Source organism: Sander vitreus, chromosome 6, assembly GCF_031162955.1.
Source record: "Sander vitreus isolate 19-12246 chromosome 6, sanVit1, whole genome shotgun sequence".
In the NCBI taxonomy this organism is placed as follows: domain Eukaryota; kingdom Metazoa; phylum Chordata; class Actinopteri; order Perciformes; family Percidae; genus Sander; species Sander vitreus.
Window position 1 is genome coordinate 4,315,370 of NC_135860.1, and position 19,310 is coordinate 4,334,679.

The 19,310-nt window shown below is 42.1% G+C and overlaps 1 protein-coding gene across 9 annotated transcripts in view; it reads right to left on the reverse strand.

The window, feature by feature from the left end:
- Positions 1 to 401: 401 nt before the first annotated feature.
- Positions 402 to 19,310, reverse strand: part of cspg5a (chondroitin sulfate proteoglycan 5a) — a 59,971-nt gene continuing 41,062 nt past the window's right edge. Inside the window, exons 4-6 of one of the 9 annotated variants that reach the window (XM_078252145.1) lie at positions 11,063 to 11,138; positions 7,184 to 7,240; positions 402 to 924 (exon numbers count right to left, since the gene is read on the reverse strand). In XM_078252145.1, coding sequence (XP_078108271.1) covers positions 757 to 924; positions 7,184 to 7,240; positions 11,063 to 11,138 — 301 coding nt within the window. In that variant the 3' untranslated portion in view covers positions 402 to 756. Of the gene's footprint in view, positions 925 to 7,183; positions 7,241 to 10,984; positions 11,142 to 19,310 lie in introns of all 9 variants that reach the window. The other 8 variants (XM_078252144.1, XM_078252143.1, XM_078252142.1 and 5 more) reach the window with 8 other exon arrangements.

Here is a 19,310-nt window from a genome sequence, read left to right on the forward strand (position 1 = left end):
ATTGTGTTGCTTCTTTTTAAATCAATCCAAGCAATTTTAGTTTTATCCAATATTTATACACACTCACTGGATTAGTCAGACAAACATCAAAACCTTTCAGTAGCTTTATCTTAACTATTTTTTTTTTTTTTACAATGACGTATTAAGTACGTTTTAAATTTCTGTATGATTTATTTCTTTTTACAAAATACACCAATGCAGGCAGGGGAAGGTGTGTGTGTATGTATACATATAAGCATGTTTATGTCTTCATCTTTTCACTGTGTGTGTGTCTGCATGTGTGGGTGTGTGTGTGTGGGTGTGTGTGTGTGTGTGTGTGTGCGCAGGTAAGCGATAAGGGAGAGTAGAGTGACAGCAACAATGGAGGCGGGTCAGCAAAACAGGGGGAGTGTAAAGGGGGGTTGCAGGGCGGCGGCAGGGTGAGGTTTGTGGGAGGGGGTTTTACTTTCAGCAGGGGCAGTGGCGGCGGCGGCGGTGGTGGTGGTGGTGTTGTACGTTTTTTTTGCAGCGGCCCGGGCCGCTTGGTGGCAGTGTTGCCGTGTTGGAGACAGTTGCAGACTGGGTTTGGCTGGCTGGTACGTTGACAGGCTGGTTGGTTGGTTGGTTGGTTGGTTGACCGGTTAGGCGCACTCGGCAGCGGGCGGACGGAGAGCAGTGGGGGATTCGGGGGCTCCCATTGTCGGGGCACCTTGGCGTTTGTCGGTGTCGTGTTGTCAGGTTGCTGGGGGGGGGGGGGGTTTTGTTTTTGTTTTGTTTTCACATCATGTTGTTCTGCAGTGAGTTTACCTCCGAGGAGTTCTCCTCGCCCAGGACCTTGTGGTTCTCGTGTTTGGGGGTCAGAGAGTTGTGGATGTTGAGGGAGTCGTCCTCCTTGGGTGGGGCCTTCACCGGGTCCTCAAGCTTGTTCTGGGAATTAGGATCATCCTGCCCAGGGAGGGGTGGTGGTGGTGGTGGAGGGGTAGGGGCAGAAAATACAGTTAGAATCACAACACCTTTCACTTTCCTGTTCAGTTGTAACTTTGACCCTGCCGATTATTTGCCGTCAACTTTACAATTGACTTCTCTTTAAGCCTTTGCAGCAAATTCTGACCAACCCGCCAGAACTGGATTCCCTCAAAGACTATGTTCATCTTTGTGAAATGCAAAAAAACCCAGCCTTTTATCCCAAGGAATTACATCTATACTGGACGATTCTGCACATCACAACTTACGTCCATCGTCAACATTCAGCGCCAATTCAGGATATAGTCTGTCATTTATGTAGCGAGCAGAAGGTAAAGTGTGTAGTGTGTCTGGTTTTCATGCAAAAAACTAAAGTTCACATCCCGTCACAGACCTGCAATTAACATTGAACTCTTCCCACAATGTTTTTCTTAATGAAAACCAAGAGTTTTAGTTGCCTAATCCTCATCATACCTCAACCATTGTTTATTTACCATAACCATGTTCTTTCCCTAACCTTAACCCTACCGTAGTTGCCATGTGCAGATATTGTACAACGTAAGAACAAAAAAAACTATAGCATTTGACATAGAAATCGTTGTCATTGAGCGTAATCTTGTGTTTTGCAGAATCGTCCAACATCGACATTCTTGTCTGGTGATTCGGTTGAAGAAAACAAAGATGAATTTAGGCCCAGTATGCTTTTAAAAAATCCCAGAGCCTTGGAGTTGTCTTTTATTTCATGCACTCTGATGGATTTTCATGTTCCACCTTCATGCTTTAAAGAACCACACCGGTGTGTTTGCAAGATTTAGCTCCTTCACTACAAATACTTTTACATTTTTGCTGACCTTTTCTGAACGCTTCAGGTACAACTTTGCAGTTGTATTCCTCATATTCCAGGTAGCTGTTGGTTTCCATTCATTTCTGTACCAGTGTGGGAATCAATAAGCAGACTCTTGAAACATGCTTGAGTTTTGTATTCCATTACAGCGAACGATAAAGGCCTTTTTTTTTTTTTTACACAAGATATTTTGACATGTCAAAGTGAGAAAAACACAGGTGTTACTACTAATATTAATGATGGCTGGATTCCATTTAGCTGCTTCAGTTTCAGGGTCCTGGTATTCAGTATGTTGGCTCGCTGTCACAGCTTATTGGGACACTTTAATAGAACAGAGCGATCGTTAATGTTATTAGTAAATTATTACTAGTTATTATTTTTACTATGACAAGTCAAAATGTCCGCTGTGAAAATGACCTACAGTAAAACTTATATATACAGTAATGTAACAAACATCAGCTCAAACTTGATGTTATGCTGTGATAGACTCAACTCAAGCGAGTTTCAAGAGTTGGCTAATAGAATTTCCAACTGTAGAAAGGAACAGGAACTAATGGATACCTGGAATGGTTGAAAATGTAACTCTCTAAAAGACAGCAGCATTGTTTGTTGATGTAGACTATATTCGATTTGTAGAAAAAAGGGCTAAAACCAGGTCTTTTAGAGAGTGCCAGAATGCAGCAAAATCCCATTAAATATTCAACAAAAACAAACTGCAGCTACTTATTGCAACTTCAAGCAAAACCCAGTTTCAGCAGCAGCCATTTCAGTGGCTTGGAGGCTCCACTGTCTGCTCATCGTGCTCGACGGGCATGTCATGTTTGGTTGAGGAGACAGCGAGGTGAGCTGCATGAGCGACACAACCACCACCCCCTCCCCCTCTTTCAGGCAACCCAGGAAGCACATGCACATCCACATGCAAGACCCTTCCATTAGTTCCCCGTGTGAACAGTAATGATCGCTCATGCAGAACGCTTTGTCTCCTCCTGCTTCACCTCCTCCTCGTCATTTATTGTCCCAAAACAAGAAACAAAGAGACAAATAAACTCTCCACTCTGGCTGATTATCTATGGGTACCACCATCATACATAACCAAGCAGTCGCGGGGGGGGGGGGGACATGTTTCAAAAGGTTTCAATTCAATTAATTTGAAGTTAATTAAGGTCAGAGAGAAGAAATTGATTGCAGAGTCCATTTTAGCTTTGTTTTTTTTTTCCAGCCTCTTATCCCCATTAATATTGCATGGCATCATCGACCCTGCTGCACTGAGGCATCCTGGGGCGCCCGTCTGCGCCTCGTCGTCACACACACGCACGCACGCACACACGCACGCACACACACACACACACACACACACACACACAGGCTTGTGGCACTATCTTTGTGGGGACCCGTCATTGACATAATGCATTCCCTAGCCCCTTACCCTCACCCTAACCATAACCTAATTCTATCCCTAATACTACAACCAAGTCTTAACCCTCAAACAGCCCTTTAAACTTGTGGGGTCCAGCGTTTTGGCCCCACAAAGCTGTCGGGACCCCACAAGCATACTGGACTCTGCACACACGCGCACACATGCATGCATGCACGCGCACACACACACACACACACACACACACACACACACACACACACACACACACACACACACACACACACACACACACACACACACACAGATCAAATTCCAGACCCTAAGGCCTGTGCTATTTACAACCACCCTGATTAAATGTTTGCGTTTGAATTCAATGGCACTTTTAGAAAGGAAGAGCAGTGAGAGCATTTACCCGCTGGCTGTTGGCCTAGATAGTAACTTCGGGCAGGACGTGTGGATACGTCACTTCCATGGTTACGGGATAGGGGCCCTCTGTCCTCCCGTCAGCGTGAAACTGGAAAATGTTTTTTGTTTGTTGGATTTCATTGTTGTGCATGGGTGGAAAGTGGGAGCGAGCAGTGGGTGGGAGGCACAGAGTCACGAGGACTTTAGAGCGGGTATCATTTTTGGGGGAGTAGGAACAGAGATAAACAAGGTTCTGATGATAATGATGATGACGATGGAGGCACACGGACAGTTCCTAATTTCCTTTTGTCTTTTAGTGGGAGGGTAAGAGTGGGTTGTACGTTTGCTTTAAGGTGCTTCATGACCTACTTCACCACCAGGAAATAACTGTCATGCTAATGCTAAGACAGAATTATCGTCACTGCTGCATTTGAGAGGAGAGACACAAGAGAAGCTTTTGGAATTTATACCAAATGGGAAAATACCTTTCCAGTTATGTTAACCCACTTAAAGCCCCTCTGTGTAGATTGTTTTATTGATTAAAGCAACTTTGAAATAATTGTGAGGGCATACGTTATGTTTGTCTCTGGTTGGATTCAAAGTGCAGCCAGGTGTTCTGAGAGTTTGTGTTTGTGTCTGGATCAGTCATTTTCTTCAGCTCTGCCTGCAGCTGATTAAATATGTTTAGGGATTGACATTGTTTGAGAGTCTGTACACCTGGGTGTTTGTTAGCTTTAATCCTTTTTTTAACGCTTGGGCGCATAAACTTCAGATTAAGATATTTGCATTAGTATGTATGTGTGTGTGTGTGTGTGTGTGTGTGTGTGTGTGTGTGTGTGTGTGTGTGTGTGTGAGTTATTAACCTGCCTCCGTGCGTGTGTTTACGTAAGTGTTTTTTTTTCTGAGTATATAAAGCATGTGTCTACACTTGTGTTTGCATTGAAGAGTTTCAGGTTTGTGTGCATGTCTGTGATTGTGTGGAGTGCAGAGAAATAAGAAGATGGGAAGGACAGGTCATTATATTTTGAACGTCTTTAAATGAATGAGCATGGTTTGGCACAGCACGGCCTCTTGCCTCGAACTAGGACGTGCAATTTATACAGGGTCACACTGTTATAAATCGCTCCATGAATAACAGCTGGACATGATGTGCTTCAAGATAATAACTGCAGTGTGTAAAGGGACCATCTCTTGGACATTGCATTGAGTACGTTTACATGCACACCAATATTCCACAATTATTCCAAATATGACAATATTCCAAATTTGATACAGGTCATGTAAACAGCATATCCTGGTTGGATAATCCAAATAAGGTCTTTTTCCGAATATAACATTTTCCGATTAAGACGTGGGATATTCCGATATTATTTGTGTTTTAGAGGCATTCATTGGACATGTACTGTATACAGCACATTTGGAATATGCGTCTCAATCTGGGTTTTTACCGCAGTTTACGGCCTCTTGCCTGTTTACAGCTTATGGTCAGCTCTGTGCGTTGCTATGGTTGCTGTACACAGACCAACCAGCCAACAGTTTGCAAGGCTGCAGACCAGATAAGAAGGAGAAACACAGCTACTTTTAAACATCATCAAAGACTTGGATAACAACAGGTGTTTGGATATGCACACACATCGCTACACCAAACTTTTCAAGAAGCTGGTTGAAGGAATGAAGGAGGGTCTTTCACTGCTGGAAAACTTTGAAAAAAATCATATTTTGCACGGTTACATGTTAACGGGAATATTAGTGGAATATTCACTTTCATTAGCCAGGTAAACAGCTTAATCGGAATATTGTCTTTTTCGGAATAAGGGCAAAAAAACGGAATATTATCTGCATGTAAATGTAGCCAGTGATGCAAAGTCTAGGTGTCGTTTTTGTCTTTAAAGTTCAAAATTCATCTCATATTTTCATATAAACTTTGCAATCTCTCCTCTGTATAATCTGCAACTCGTTCCTCTGGAAAGTCTTCTATCGCAAAGAAAGTGATGTCCTTTTAAATTACCACTATGGTAACAGTGTTTTGTTTGCTTGGAAACAGCGATGGCACCAGTGCTGCTCATCCTAACTGCCTGCAGACGAAACCCACATTAAAAGTTACGTTTCAAAATGCAAAGAAAAGAATGTGATATCACTGCCACGTTGTGGGACTGACTGTGCAGGCAAAGCACAGTATTAGAAAACAAAGATAGGCAAAAAAGACAAAAGAAAATACAACTTTTCATCAAGAAATCACAGAATTTGGTCACTACATGGTCCCAGTACTTTCTGTTCTCACTGCATAAAGGATCATATCAAAATATTTAAATAAAAGGGACAATTAGCTTATTTTTAAATGTACAGTTCTACTGCACGCCTACAGCATTTGGACTTTAGGGTCAATTCAGTGTTGATTGGTCAGTCTGAAAGCTGATTCAGTCGATGGAAATGAAATCGCTTAAAAATTACGACCAGCTCTGCCACGTCAATTCATTTTCTGTGTTGAATTTATTTAGTATTGACAGGAAACAATTCCATTTCAGCGTTTGCTGCAGAGGAAACAGTGTGGCTGAATTACTGTGGAGGGGAAGATTGAGGACAAGAGGGTTCAATCTACCGCAGTGAATGAAACACAAAGCATCCTATTACTTCAGGGAAACACAAGTGCTTTTTGTATTGTTCAGAAACGATTGATGTGTTTTGTGTGCTGGCTTTATATATGCAAGATGTCTGTGTGCATGCATTGTTTTTCTTACATGGCCATCTTTCAGTGTTTGTGTATGGTTCAATGTATCTGTAATATGCAGCCTTTTGTGTGTGTGCGTGTGTGCGTGTGTGTGTGTGTGTGTGTGTGTGTGTGTGTGTGTGTGTGTGCTTGTGCGTGCGCGCGTGTGTCTGTCTGGACGTGTAACAAGGACCTTACAAGATCTAGATTTGTTTGTGATTGGGTTTGGATTTTACCTCAGGCTCTGCATCCTTAATGTGTATTAAAGGGTGATTTCACACAATGTTCATGGTTTTACCTCTTCAGGGGCTTACATGTAACTCTCTGTCCTTTTGGGAGACAGGTTGCATTGCAAAAAATAATATATATATATATATATATATATATATAATAATAATAATAAAACATAAATTGATACTTTTCTCAGAATATAATCCATGTTAGTGTTTGTTTCCATCCTTTTGAACATTAACTGGAGCTCATGAACAGTTTATTCTTTTTTTATACATTTTCTTGAAGTCTGCCAGAGAGCGCTGGGGAACCTGATTTCATAAGACTAGAGAAGTAATTCCTAGATCACACTACACGACTTTAGCCCTGTTGTGTGAACAGCACAGAAATCTGACAGCTTTGAAAGTCACGTAGTGTGAACTTAACTTAATGAGTTAAGTCTTCAGTTCTAACAGGTGACATGATGTGTGTGGATCTGTCTCGTGTCACGCCTTCCTGACTGACGATATATTTTTTATTTTTATTTTATTTTTTGGTGGGAGGGGGTTAAGACTCAGATTGATCCACTGAGAGTTGAGAGAGGGTGATTGACACGGCCACAGTAACAATGAGAGAGCTGTTTGGGAGGGTGAGAGACGGGGGCGGGACTTTCTGACATTTCGGGATTTGGTCTTACCTCACAGTCGGACTCCTCTTTGGTCTTACACTCCCAGGTGTATCTGCTCATGGTTTTCTGAGGGGAGGGGGATGGGGCAAAGGGTTATACTCCTCGAAACCATACAAGGCATCCTCAGAGAGAGACAGGCAGAGACGGACAGAGGAAGAGGGAGGATGAGGAGAGACGGATCAAAGTGGACAGAAAGAAATTAGATGAGTGGGAGACGATACAGAGAGATAAAGTAGCCAGAGAGATGGAGAGAGAAAGAGGAGGCAGACAGGAAGAGATAGAAACAGACAGATAAAATAGACAGAGAGAGAGAGAGATCGAGTGCTGGAGACAGAGAGCAATCGTAGGAGAAACTTCCTTTCAGACGCCAGCCGATACTCCCAGCTGGCTACAGTATCTCTGAGGTAGACACAGACTCTCTGGTGCTGCCGGGCTCTTATTCTGTATGAGCCCATGTAGTAAATACAGGTTTGGTTATTTCGGGTGAGGTGTCTCCAGCGTCCTGTCACAGACATTGGGCTATTAGTTTGGAAGGGAATTGAGGTTATTTGATTTATTAGTGGGTGTGTTTTGGGGGAAATTGGTAAGTTGGTATGGGTTTTGGTTTGGGGAAGCCTACTGTACATGTCTATGTGAGTTTTGTACGTGGTTGGAACATGTATTAGAGGATAACCCTGGGCTGAATAGTACTTGGAAATCTGTTTGTTTGTTTTAGGTTAAATGGATGGACAAAGTGGAGGGCAGAGTGTGCTTCAGCTGGACCCTGCAGATAATGCCAAGAGAGGTTGTCAGACACAGAGCTTACACCTTACACGTTCATGTTTTTTTATGACTTTACTTTAACTGACGTGACTCATTTGTCACTAGGGTTGGGGTTCGATACTGGAGCGTGCTTATGTTCCCACAGCCTTATGTTCCCACATTTCTAAGATTTTTTTTTCACTGAAAATTAGTCCCTATGTTCCCACAGCCCTATGTTCCCACATTTCTAAGATTTTTTTTCAAAATTAGGCCCTATGTTCCCACATTTAGAACCCTAACCCTAACATAGGGCCTAATTTTAAGAAAAATCTTAGAAATGTGGGAACATAGGGCTGTGGGACCATTGGGCTGTGGGAACATAGGGCTGACCCCTTTGATACAATTTGACTGAATCGGAATCACGTATCCAATCCGCTTATTTAATCAGAATCCCTTGTCTAATCTATTTAGATTCAGCTTTCAACATTTGAAAGCAGTAACTAACGTTATAAATAGCTTAATCAAACACTTCAGATTGATCAACTAACTTGTACACACCTTATTTTTCACGAGCTACTTGCTTCAGATGCTGGAGGTCCAGATTCAGCAAACTAGAAGATTCAGACTACTGAAATTGATGGGAAGCAATTGTTTGAAAAGAGGAAACTCACCACTCTGTTAATCTTGTTGGCCTGCAAATAGATCGCAGAGTGGTGCAACAGAGTGATGCTTAATGAATTAATGTTAATCGGTTAGCCTACGGCTTACATAGTATCAGTGAAAGCAGTGTCAAATAAAAAAAAGAATAGGCCTACAGCTATGTGAATAATATTACTTTTTGCTAACATAAAATAGCAAGATAAGGTAAAAGATTTGACAGACTATTTTAGCCTCGCAGTTTAGCTAATTTTGCCAAATTGAAACCAGATCCAAATTGAAATTTGCATTCTCATTAAACATACTAAGTGTATCCGTGATGCCTAACAAACATGCTGCATTTCCTTCCTCATAAAACATTTGACAATCTGATTGTCATTCATATTTTTTCGTAACCTTCATTGTTTACATCCATGTTTGCTAGCTTGCAGTTGTCTTCCTTGCCTTTTCCGATGATTCATTGCTACATTTCTTGACACATTACTGCCACCAACTGTCAATCGGTGGAATAGCATGAAACTGGCACCGTGAATATGTATTGACTTGCACAAATGCTTGGCGTGTGCATGTGCATCCTAGTGTTATTTTACATAATTTAAGTAGTATTTACAATTACTATTCAATCCAGAGGATGAGTGGGGGATTTGGGGGGTTATGAAATGTAGGTGATGTTGAGTTAGGAAGTTGACATTTTAGAGATATTATTTGGAGGTGAGGTGGAGGTTTTTTTGTTACTCTTTTGGGATTTCTTGTCGGTCAGGGTAGTGAAAATGGTATTTGGTTGTGGTTAAAATGAGTGGGTGAGACACTTGCCTCTAAAGAAATGAGATGTCTAAAACTGTTGAGCTAGCGGGAAAGAAATCAGAGTTATAGAATAACGACTAAAGTTCACAAGTGAACAAAACTACTGATTGAGTTGTTAGAGGGTGGTACCACATCTTTAAAAAGACTCTAAAACAAATCAAACTCTACCTCGGTTGTAGCACTTAAACTACCCATGCTGCTACAACGTTAGCATTGCCGCTAATAGCTATCCATGCTTCAGTTAGTGAGGCACCTGTCGGCTGTCTGCTGCCATCTGCAGGCAGCCGCGGGGCGTTGCATCTCATATGTTTATCCTGATAACCCATACCATTTCTCACAAATGTCCCACACATTTAGCTTACCTGTTTGTGACACCAGTCCTTCCCCCGCCTCCCCCCAGAAAACAACAAAACACTTTTGACCCCCCTAATCCCCCCACCCATTTTCAGGATAAACAAGTAAAGCAGACATTTCGTTATAAGTACAGATTTGTAAACAGATAGCGAAGCAGAGCTGCAGTAGCTGACATGGCCACCGGGTGGCGCATGCTAGCGACATAGCCGGGATGCCGTGACACACCGATGCAAGAGGTGATTAGAGAGACATCAGGTTAGACAGGGACAGGGTTGGGGGAGGGGTCACGGCGAAGGATTGTGGGAGTTTTCTCTTCAAGGGGTCAAGTTAAAGCCACGGCAGCTTTCTGTCGGCACTGTGAGAGCTGTCCATAAATGTTCAGTCTGCATGGTTTCAGGGTGGAATTTAACCTCTAACCGTGGCTGTGTTAGTGCCCTGATTCACCCACTTAGCTGATTTGTGCTTCATCTTCTCTTTGTCAGCATGCAATTAAGCTTTTCTTGGACACTGTTCAGTCAAAATAAATTAGTGGGGTGTTGTGTAACACGTCTGAAATAACTAGATAAGATTTAACACTTGATTTTACAGACATTCATTGTGTGTGTGTGTGTGTGTGTGTGTGTGTGTGTGTGTGTGTGTGTGTGTGTGTGTGCGCATGCGTGCGTGTTGCTGTCACCTTCAAAATGAGATCAATAAGCTATAAACCAGAGGAACTAAATCAATAAACACAATGAAACTATGAGGCTCAACAGCCATCGCTTTGCCATGGCGACATGCTGCACAGGGCTCAGTCTCTGCTTGCGCCTGTGCTTTTTTATATTTCATCTACATTCTAGTATAAGTCATTTGTTGTAAATTGGCTAAACACATACTAATTGGTGCTATGTATAAATATATAAAGATCCGTGGATTGAAAAAGTTCTATGAGTTGAGTAGAATGTTAATGTAACGGTATCCATAAATCAATTAAAATGCATGACGGTTGTGTCTAAAATATGTGTGCTTCTGTACATCCTACGGTGTTTTTTTTCTCATCCCGTCTGATTCATATTCGCCACTTGTGAAAACTCCCGCCACCCTCCTCGTACTTGGACCCCGCCCATCCCCTTCCTAAGCGTTGCACACCTCGGAGTATCTGAGAATACTCATGCCCATGCATTAGGGGACGGGGAGGGAGTCAGGGGGCCCGGGCAGGGGTTTAAGGGGGAAGATGCAGAAAAAAGGGGTGAGAGAGAGAGGCGAGAACCACGTTACCTGACAGATAATGTTATCATAGTAAGCCAATGCACGGGCATGAGGGACGTTAGGAGGGGTGTCGCACAGTTTCCTTACATTTGGGTGGGAGCCCTCAGCGATGGTGGACAGCGAGAAATTATCATTGTGCTGCTCCGATGAAGGCCGGTACTTACTGCTGGGTGTCGGAGGATGGGGTGGGGTGGGGGGGTGACAGTGGGGGAAGGGGAGGAGAAGATGTGGAAAGGCAGATGGAGAAGGGGCGAGGTAACAGAGAGGAAAGAAATAAAGAGATTGTTGGGAGGTGAAGAAAAGGAAAAACGGGGAGAGAGAAGATGTGGCGAAATTAAGAAGAAAGAGGTGGGAGATTAAAAATGTAAAGTAAGAGAAGAATAAAGGACATTTAGAAAAATGAGACAAGGAAGATTAGAAACAGAGGATCAAATGGAGAGAGAGTCAAAATTAAAAGAGGAGGGTAAAGAGAGTAACAGACAGTACAAGACAGTTTGAGGATTTGAAAAGAATCCAAGAGGAGGAAAAGGAAGGAGGAGGAGGAGGAGGAGGAGGAAGGGAGGAAGAGCCAGGGGTGGAGTGACATTTACAAGAGGTGATCCACAAGGTGAGAGAAGGAGAAAAGCCAGTCGAGCAAATCCAAAAGGAGAAAAACGAAGACACGGGGAAAAAAAGGCAAATGGAGAGTCAGTGACACAAAAGGAGAAGAGAGATGGTAGAAAGGACAAACAGGGCAAGAAAAAGGACAAATTTAGGAAAAAGATTACATTGTTGAAGAAAAGACAGATATAAGGGAAAAAAAGGAGGGGGGAGAAAAAAGCAAGAAAGCAGCATTAGTCAGACAGCAAGTTCACTTCTTCTGTTTGTCAAGTGGCAAAAACAGAGACACAAACATTTTATCTGTGATGCAACAAACTGAGACTAAAAGGTTTCATTTTTGACTTTCAGAATTTGGTTACCTGGTTCATACACAAGTCCCAAAAGAGGCTGAACTTTGACTCACATTTGACCTACTATTGTCTTGCTGTGACTAACAGGGAGACAAACACGGACTCAGTTTTTATTTTAAACAACACACAGGTTATAAGAGATCTGCTTTTTGTCCATTTCAAGATATTGATCTGAAAGCTCAGATTGGACAGATAGTCTAGCTAGCTGTCTGGATTTACCCTGCAGAGATCTGAGGAGCAGTTAACCTTAGTCCTCATAAATCGTCGAGTTTAAAATTCCAACACAAAGAAAGCCAAAGGTAACAGACATCCCATGGAAAAGAGGGACATACGGCAGAATTTCCGGCGGCAACGGAGCAATCCCAGAAGTGGAACGTCATCGATATAGACTAATCGGCTGCTGACTCTAGTTTCATATTTACTCTCACGATCAACAGTGTTGGGGAGTAACGGAATTCATGTACCGGCGTTACGCATTCAGAATACAAATTATGAGTAACTGTATTCCGTTACAGTTACAATTTAAATAGTTGGTATTTAGAATACAGTTACATTGTTGAAATCAATGGATTACATGACGATACTTCTCTATTTCACGAGTTTATTCACTCTTCAAATTAAGGCAACTCCATGCATTTCCCAGAAGCCCCAATATGAAAACGAAAAAATGAGCTATTTGCGTGATCACTGATAGAGGTAGAGATGGCACAACAGAGCCAGGGCAGGAATGCGTTTCTATCTTGGAAATTCAAACAGCATTTCACATTAAAGAAAGAACAGGGAGAACAAAATATAACTGTGCAGTGCAACATCTGCTTGCCAGCAACCAACTTCCTTTCAGCGTCCAAAGACTTCACCTCCAACCTGAAGAAGCATCTTAAAGTTGTTTTTTTTTATTAGCCATGGGTAGTCGTCTGCTATAGTTTTACTGGTCACATTGCTATTTTATAGTTGACGTGCAACTTTACATTCTCCCATGTTCTGATTTACTAGCCCCAGAGCCGTTGAAAGACTGACTAGTCCCGTTTGACATGCTAGCTTACGTTAGCTAAAATTAGCTCGTGGTAGCTTAGACTGCGGTTAGATTTTTGTAGTATGCAGTTCGGGACTACAAATACAAAAATCTATCTGCTTGTTCAGGTACACATTCAGCCAGTTGGAACAGAAGAACACACCAGAATAGGGCTGTTTAGCAAGCTGTATGTGATGGCCGCATTCCTACACTTATAAAATGAAATTCAATGTGGAAGTAATCCAAGTATTCAGAATACGTTACTCAGATTGAGTAACGTAACGGAATACGTTACAAATTAAATTTTTGGGCATGTATTCTGTATTCTGTAACGGAATACGTTTTGAAAGTATCCTTCCCATCACTGACGATCAATGTTATCATCTAACACTTGGCAAGAACAACTAATCCACTCCTAAATCAGGCGGTGTTCAGACTGACTTAAGCCCTGAGTGAAAGAACTCAGCCCTCTCATTCATTTAAATAGAGCTGGTCTGTTGATGCAGTGTGAGTGCCAACGCATAGATATGCAGTAGAACAACGCAGGATTATCAGCAAAAAACTTGAACCAGGATCATCTTTTGCTGCCATGCGACACAACGCCATCTGGCAAGGTGCTGCTTTGGCCAATCAAATACTTGCAAGCACACATTCCTTGTACTTTGTGGCATGAACACTGCATTTCTACTGTTTACCTCGCAATCATCGAGATGAGAGAACCATAAGAACCATGAGTACAGGCAGCATTACACATCTCACATCTCTGAGTTTTATGCATCTGACCCTAGACACCAAGTACTGTATTGCGTGGACATTGCAACTCGCTCTGTGACGACGAGTCACAAGCCATTTAAGAAACTGTCCTCCCAAGAACAATGACAGCAAAACATAGACATGCACACAGGAGACTGCAGGTCGTTTCCAACCAACAGTCAATGTTTGTTTCTTTTAAGCCTGACCATGATTGTTTCTGAACCTTAACCACGTTTTTATTATTGTATGACACCAAAGTCCCCTAACCTTAATGAAACAGTCATTTGAACCCAAACCCAGATCTTTCCCTAAAGCTGACCAAGTCATAACTGCCTATCACCGCCTTCACATTGGCACAGTAGATAAGGCTGCGAAACGACCGGTAGTCATTCATTTTTCAGTTTGCATGTACTGTATGTGTGGTTGTACTGCTGCCTGTCTTGGCCTGGACACTCTTGAAAAAGAGGTTTTTAATCTCAATGAGTCTCTTCCTGGTTAAATAAAGGTAAAAAAAAAAAAAGAATCGGGTCCGTTGGTCATCCGGATGCGTTAAAAAAGTTGAACAGGCAACGGGCGGCTCCTATCCGACAATCCAAGCAGAAGTTAGCGTTGCTATGATACTGATAAACAAATCTAAATTCTTAACTTTTAATAAATTAAATAATGATTTCATAACGATATGTTGCCATGTAATTTTTTTAATTTTCAAGATTTCCTAACATTATTAGGGCAGTTAATACAATTAAAATGCAACAGACATCGAACTATTGAGATTTTACCGCTACATCACATTTAACCGACCTGATATATCAACATCATGGGCAACTTTTCTCCACGCAGCAGCCTTTCTATTTATATCTCTATAGCCCTCAGATGAGAGGTCATAGAGAATTGGACATTCGGACACTGACAGAATGAGTCGTTCTAGTCTAGTCTCTCTGCCATTTTTTTTCTACTCGCTTTCGATGCTAGTATGACGTCCACTGGGGGCGCGTTGCGTATTATGGAGCTGATTTCAAGTGCCAGTGTGAAGGCGGCGTAAACCTAAACAAATCTTAACCACAGCGTTGTCACATCAGATAACTGTGATTTGTAGCGGTTTTTAAAGGCACAGACACAAGATGTCATCCTGTCGATAAGGGCGTCAGATCAGAACACGCTCTAGAGGATGTGTATGTGGACCAATGACATATTAGACTGAACGTTTACCTAAAGGAGCTAACCAAAATATCATTACTGTAACAGATAGATGAATAATACAAATGTTGACATGTCTCCATGTTATCCATCTTTTCTTTTCTTCACCCCGACTCTTTCTTTCTCTCTCCATCTTTGACCAGGATGTTGGGTCGTATCTCGACTGCGGCAGAGAAACACTGCGACTGTGTGATTAACCACAGCAGATGGGGGAGTGTGGGAGTCTCATGTATTCATGAGCCTTGTCAGCACTGCACACGCACACACACACACACACACACACACACACACACACACACACACACACACACACACACACACGCACGTGCACACACACTTTTTTCTCTGTAACTGCCCTCTCTTATTCCTCTTTTTCTCTCTTTTTCTTTCACTTTCCTTCTCTCCTCTCTCCTCTCCTGCAAGTTTCTCCTTTACTCCCTCGCCCTCCCCAGTTTCATCTTGCCCTCCTTTTATCCTTTTACTCCTCTTATCTGTCACCCCCCTCCTCCTCCTTCTCGCTCCTCTTCGATTTCTTTTAGCCAACCACTTGATGAGGCTGTGTTGTCTCTTTCATACTGAGGCCTGCCGCCCCACACACACACACACACACACACACACACACACACACACACACACCCCTTAGGTCGCACAGCTGTATGTAGGTCAACCCCGCCTCCCCCCTGTGTTTCTCCCTCCCTCCCCCCTCCTGTTCAGACTGCCCTACTTTCAGCTGGATCCAGAGTACCAATGACATCACCCTTTTTCTCCTGTTTTAAATATCTGCTAGCTAGCGTTAAGGCTGCTACTGACTGCACCACTTTTCCTCCTCGCCATCATCTTCATCATCATCCATAATCTCCTCCACCATGACTAGCATGATAACCTTCCCCGTGGAGCTAAAAATAGTCCCTGTAGCTAGAGATCTGGTGTTGAGAATTTGGTCCTTTCGGTTCACATTTGAATCGGCGGCGCTCGGTCGGCGGGCTGCTGATCATGCACGACGGCTCTGTTGCTAGGGAGATCAACGCTAAAACACCGGCACTGCCAAAGCCATGCAACGAACCAACACACCACCCCCCACACTCCTCACACCAGTCCACCTCTCTCTGAGTCTTTATCTCTCTCCATATATTTCACACAGAAATGTGGGGGTTTTAGGGTTCTTTTAAGCTCTCAAGGTTCCTATGAAGCATTTTTTACTTTAAAAACATTTCATAGCTTAAGATATAGATATCTTATCATAAACATGAACAGTTTTCAACCTTTTGGCGATCATCATGCATGCCTGTGATGAATAGTTCGAAAAAAGCAATAAGCCAATTCAGTTGTGGAGTTTCATGCACCTCCATATTTACACTGCAAAATATCTCCATCTTGTATCATGATTAATGTCTATTTTTGAGTCCTTAAAGTCAGATTTTCCTTAAACAAGTAAAATAATTTGCCACTATTTTGCTTTAGTTTTGAACCTATTGAAACAAACTTCTGTTCTGATTTTCATGGATCAAAAACACCAAGGACATCTTGACCCCCCCCCACGGGGGAGTATGGATAGAAGATGTGCAAATGAATCTACTGTCATTCAAAGGTTTAGTTTTTTTTTTTCAGCCTTGGGTAATAAAACTGGTGCAGACAAACTAAAATGTCTCGGCTGAAAAGTAAGAGGTCAATCATATGTCCTCGAGGAAGGTACTGAACCTCTACTGCCTCAATCAATCTTCATTCTTGAGTCGTTCTTGGCTGTATAACTGTGAGTTATTGTTGTGGAAAATAATCCCTGTGCTCACGGCTTTCTCTGCTCCTGTGAAGGACACAAGCTGTTGTCCTCTCATCTTTCTTCTTTTATGTTTTCCCCAAATCTCAGGCATCCTGTGGAACGTCTGTTACTCTGCTGCGAGCTCCTGATGTTTTACAATTCAAGCTTCTTTCTGTCAGTGACGTGTCTTTTTGTTTTGTATTCATCGCTTATGCCTCATTCCCACACATCTGAACACATTTTAAATAATGAAGAGTATATTACAAATGTGAAGTAGACTGAAAAGCTGCCCTCAGGAAGATTTTAAAGAAGGAATACAACTGCTTTCTGGGCTCTGATATGCAACTGAGATGCTGTGATTCTCAACCTGGGGATTGGGTCAATCAAAGTATAAAAAAGAAAACAACTACATATATATTTATGTTACAGAAAATTAGGTTGATCTTTTTCTAACCTATCACTTTTTGCTTACGATATTGCTCACAATATTTTTCCTAAAGTTAACTATCCATTTTGGTGCCTAAACTTAACTGTCATCGCCGCGTGATGCTAATTTCTTCTGGCTAAACTCCACTACCACGGCCCCTGAAAGGACCATCATCTGGCGGTGCCTGTAGCCGGCTTACAGTCACCTATTGGCAGCTAAACAACTGCTGCTGTCCCGGAGCCCTGTAGCCTCTAAATACAACCAGCAACTGCTGCTCGGACTTTATCGTTCGATGGACATGTGTTCACGTTACAGCGCTTTACTTAGTTGAAAATACTTCTATTTTAGGTATATAATATATGGTCTATTGGTGAAGTGGGATTGATCACTTTGAGGGGGGTACATTTTATCTCCACTGGGGATGAAAATAATTCAGCAGAGGCAGGGACATATAGACCAGAAAGGTCTATAGGAAATCACACACATCCCCCAAGGAAAAAAATAAAATAAAATATATATATATATACACACATATACTTTCCCCTCTTTAGAATTGCTGATGTCTCCCTCAGGCTCTACTTGAAATTCTGTTGGTTGGTATCTAAACTTCAGAGAGAAATGCAGGTGGACTCTAAAACAAGTCTCGTAGCCATCTACAGCAGTTCTTTTTTTCTCATTATTTTACCATCTCAACCGTCCAAAGAGGGACAAGAAGAGGAACAAGAAGAGGAGGAAGAAGACATGTTGGTCCAAGAAGTCAAGATGAGTCCACTTTAAATGAGGTTTTCCAAGTAACAGATATTCATTTGTTGTCTACCAGTTGAGGCCACTGCCTCATGCAGATCTGAGACTGCCCTCAACAGAAAAAAACAACAAGCTTCTGTCATTTGTTCAGACATATATAGGATTATATTTCCCATGATACCACTTACCATACCAAAAATTCTCATACTACCTCTTGACCATTTTGTCGTTTAGGTATCTTTTGGAATTTAAGAATGGTTTCTTGTTGTCTGTTGGATCTGATCAACACAAAAAGTGCCATGTACTGACTCTATTTATACTTCTGAACTTCAAGACTAATTCCCCTCTCTAAGACTTATTTCTAGACACACATTTATTGAATATCTCTCCCCCTTTCTCTCTCTCTCTCTCTCCCTCTACCTCCATCGACCAGTCTGTCTCTGTCATTCTCTAAACTTCACACTAAACACAAGCTGGGCCAGCAGTTTGGCCCTGAGGCAGTCACAGCTGCAGAAAGAAAAAACATTCTCCTTCAATCTTTAACATTGATGGGAGTAATGTACCGCAGCCGAGACTCAGTGTCTGCTGGGTAACGGATAATAAATCTGCTGCGCCAGACTGCCTTTGAGCAAGGCACTAAATACTTTACTTTTTAATGTTGTTCGATCGATCTTTTAAAATTAGACAAACGGAGCCTGCAGGAAACGTCACTCAAAGGAGATCTTGACAGATGGAGTTTGGCTTCTATATTTCTTCATTGGGAACGTGCTACTTGTACTTGTACGTGCTACTGTACTTTCCTGTTGGAAAGAAAGGTCTTACATTTTTCTTTTTCTCTTTGTTCTTGTTAGGATTACTGAAAATAAATGTAGGGAGTAGAGCCTAAGGTATAGCCTCAAAAACGACTAAATACCTATTAGGTCTGGGTATCGTTTTTATATTTTCCATACCGGTACCGAAACCAATACCGTGACTTCGATACCGATACCGATACAGCACAAATCCTTTTATTTATTTTTCAGCTGCTACCACGTAAACCCGTCTATCTGCGTTACAGAGAGTTTTTCCTGCTTGCCTCTATGACGTGTAACGCTAAACAGCCAATCACAAACATTATTAGATCTTGGTAGATCTTTTTTCCTTATTAGGTTATCCTCAGGAACTGTTCATTGTACAGGTGCATATGGACTGCTACAATGTAATTTAACCAATGTAACGATCCACTTTTGAATGGACTGTGTCCTCTCTGATTAAGAAAAATATTGGGCTAATGACAATGCATTGATTATGAGCCTATAACATAACTGGATTATCCATTGTTTTTAAATGTACTGAGTGGGATTTTTTCTGCCTTTTCCTGTTCACGGTCCGTGATGGGAGGGCCACTTTGTGAATGAATGACGTCATTCAAGAGCCGGACCTGATTGGTCCTGGTCAGTCAACCAAACTATTTAAGGCTATGGTTGAGGTGAATGTGTGAATTTACCTGATGAAGG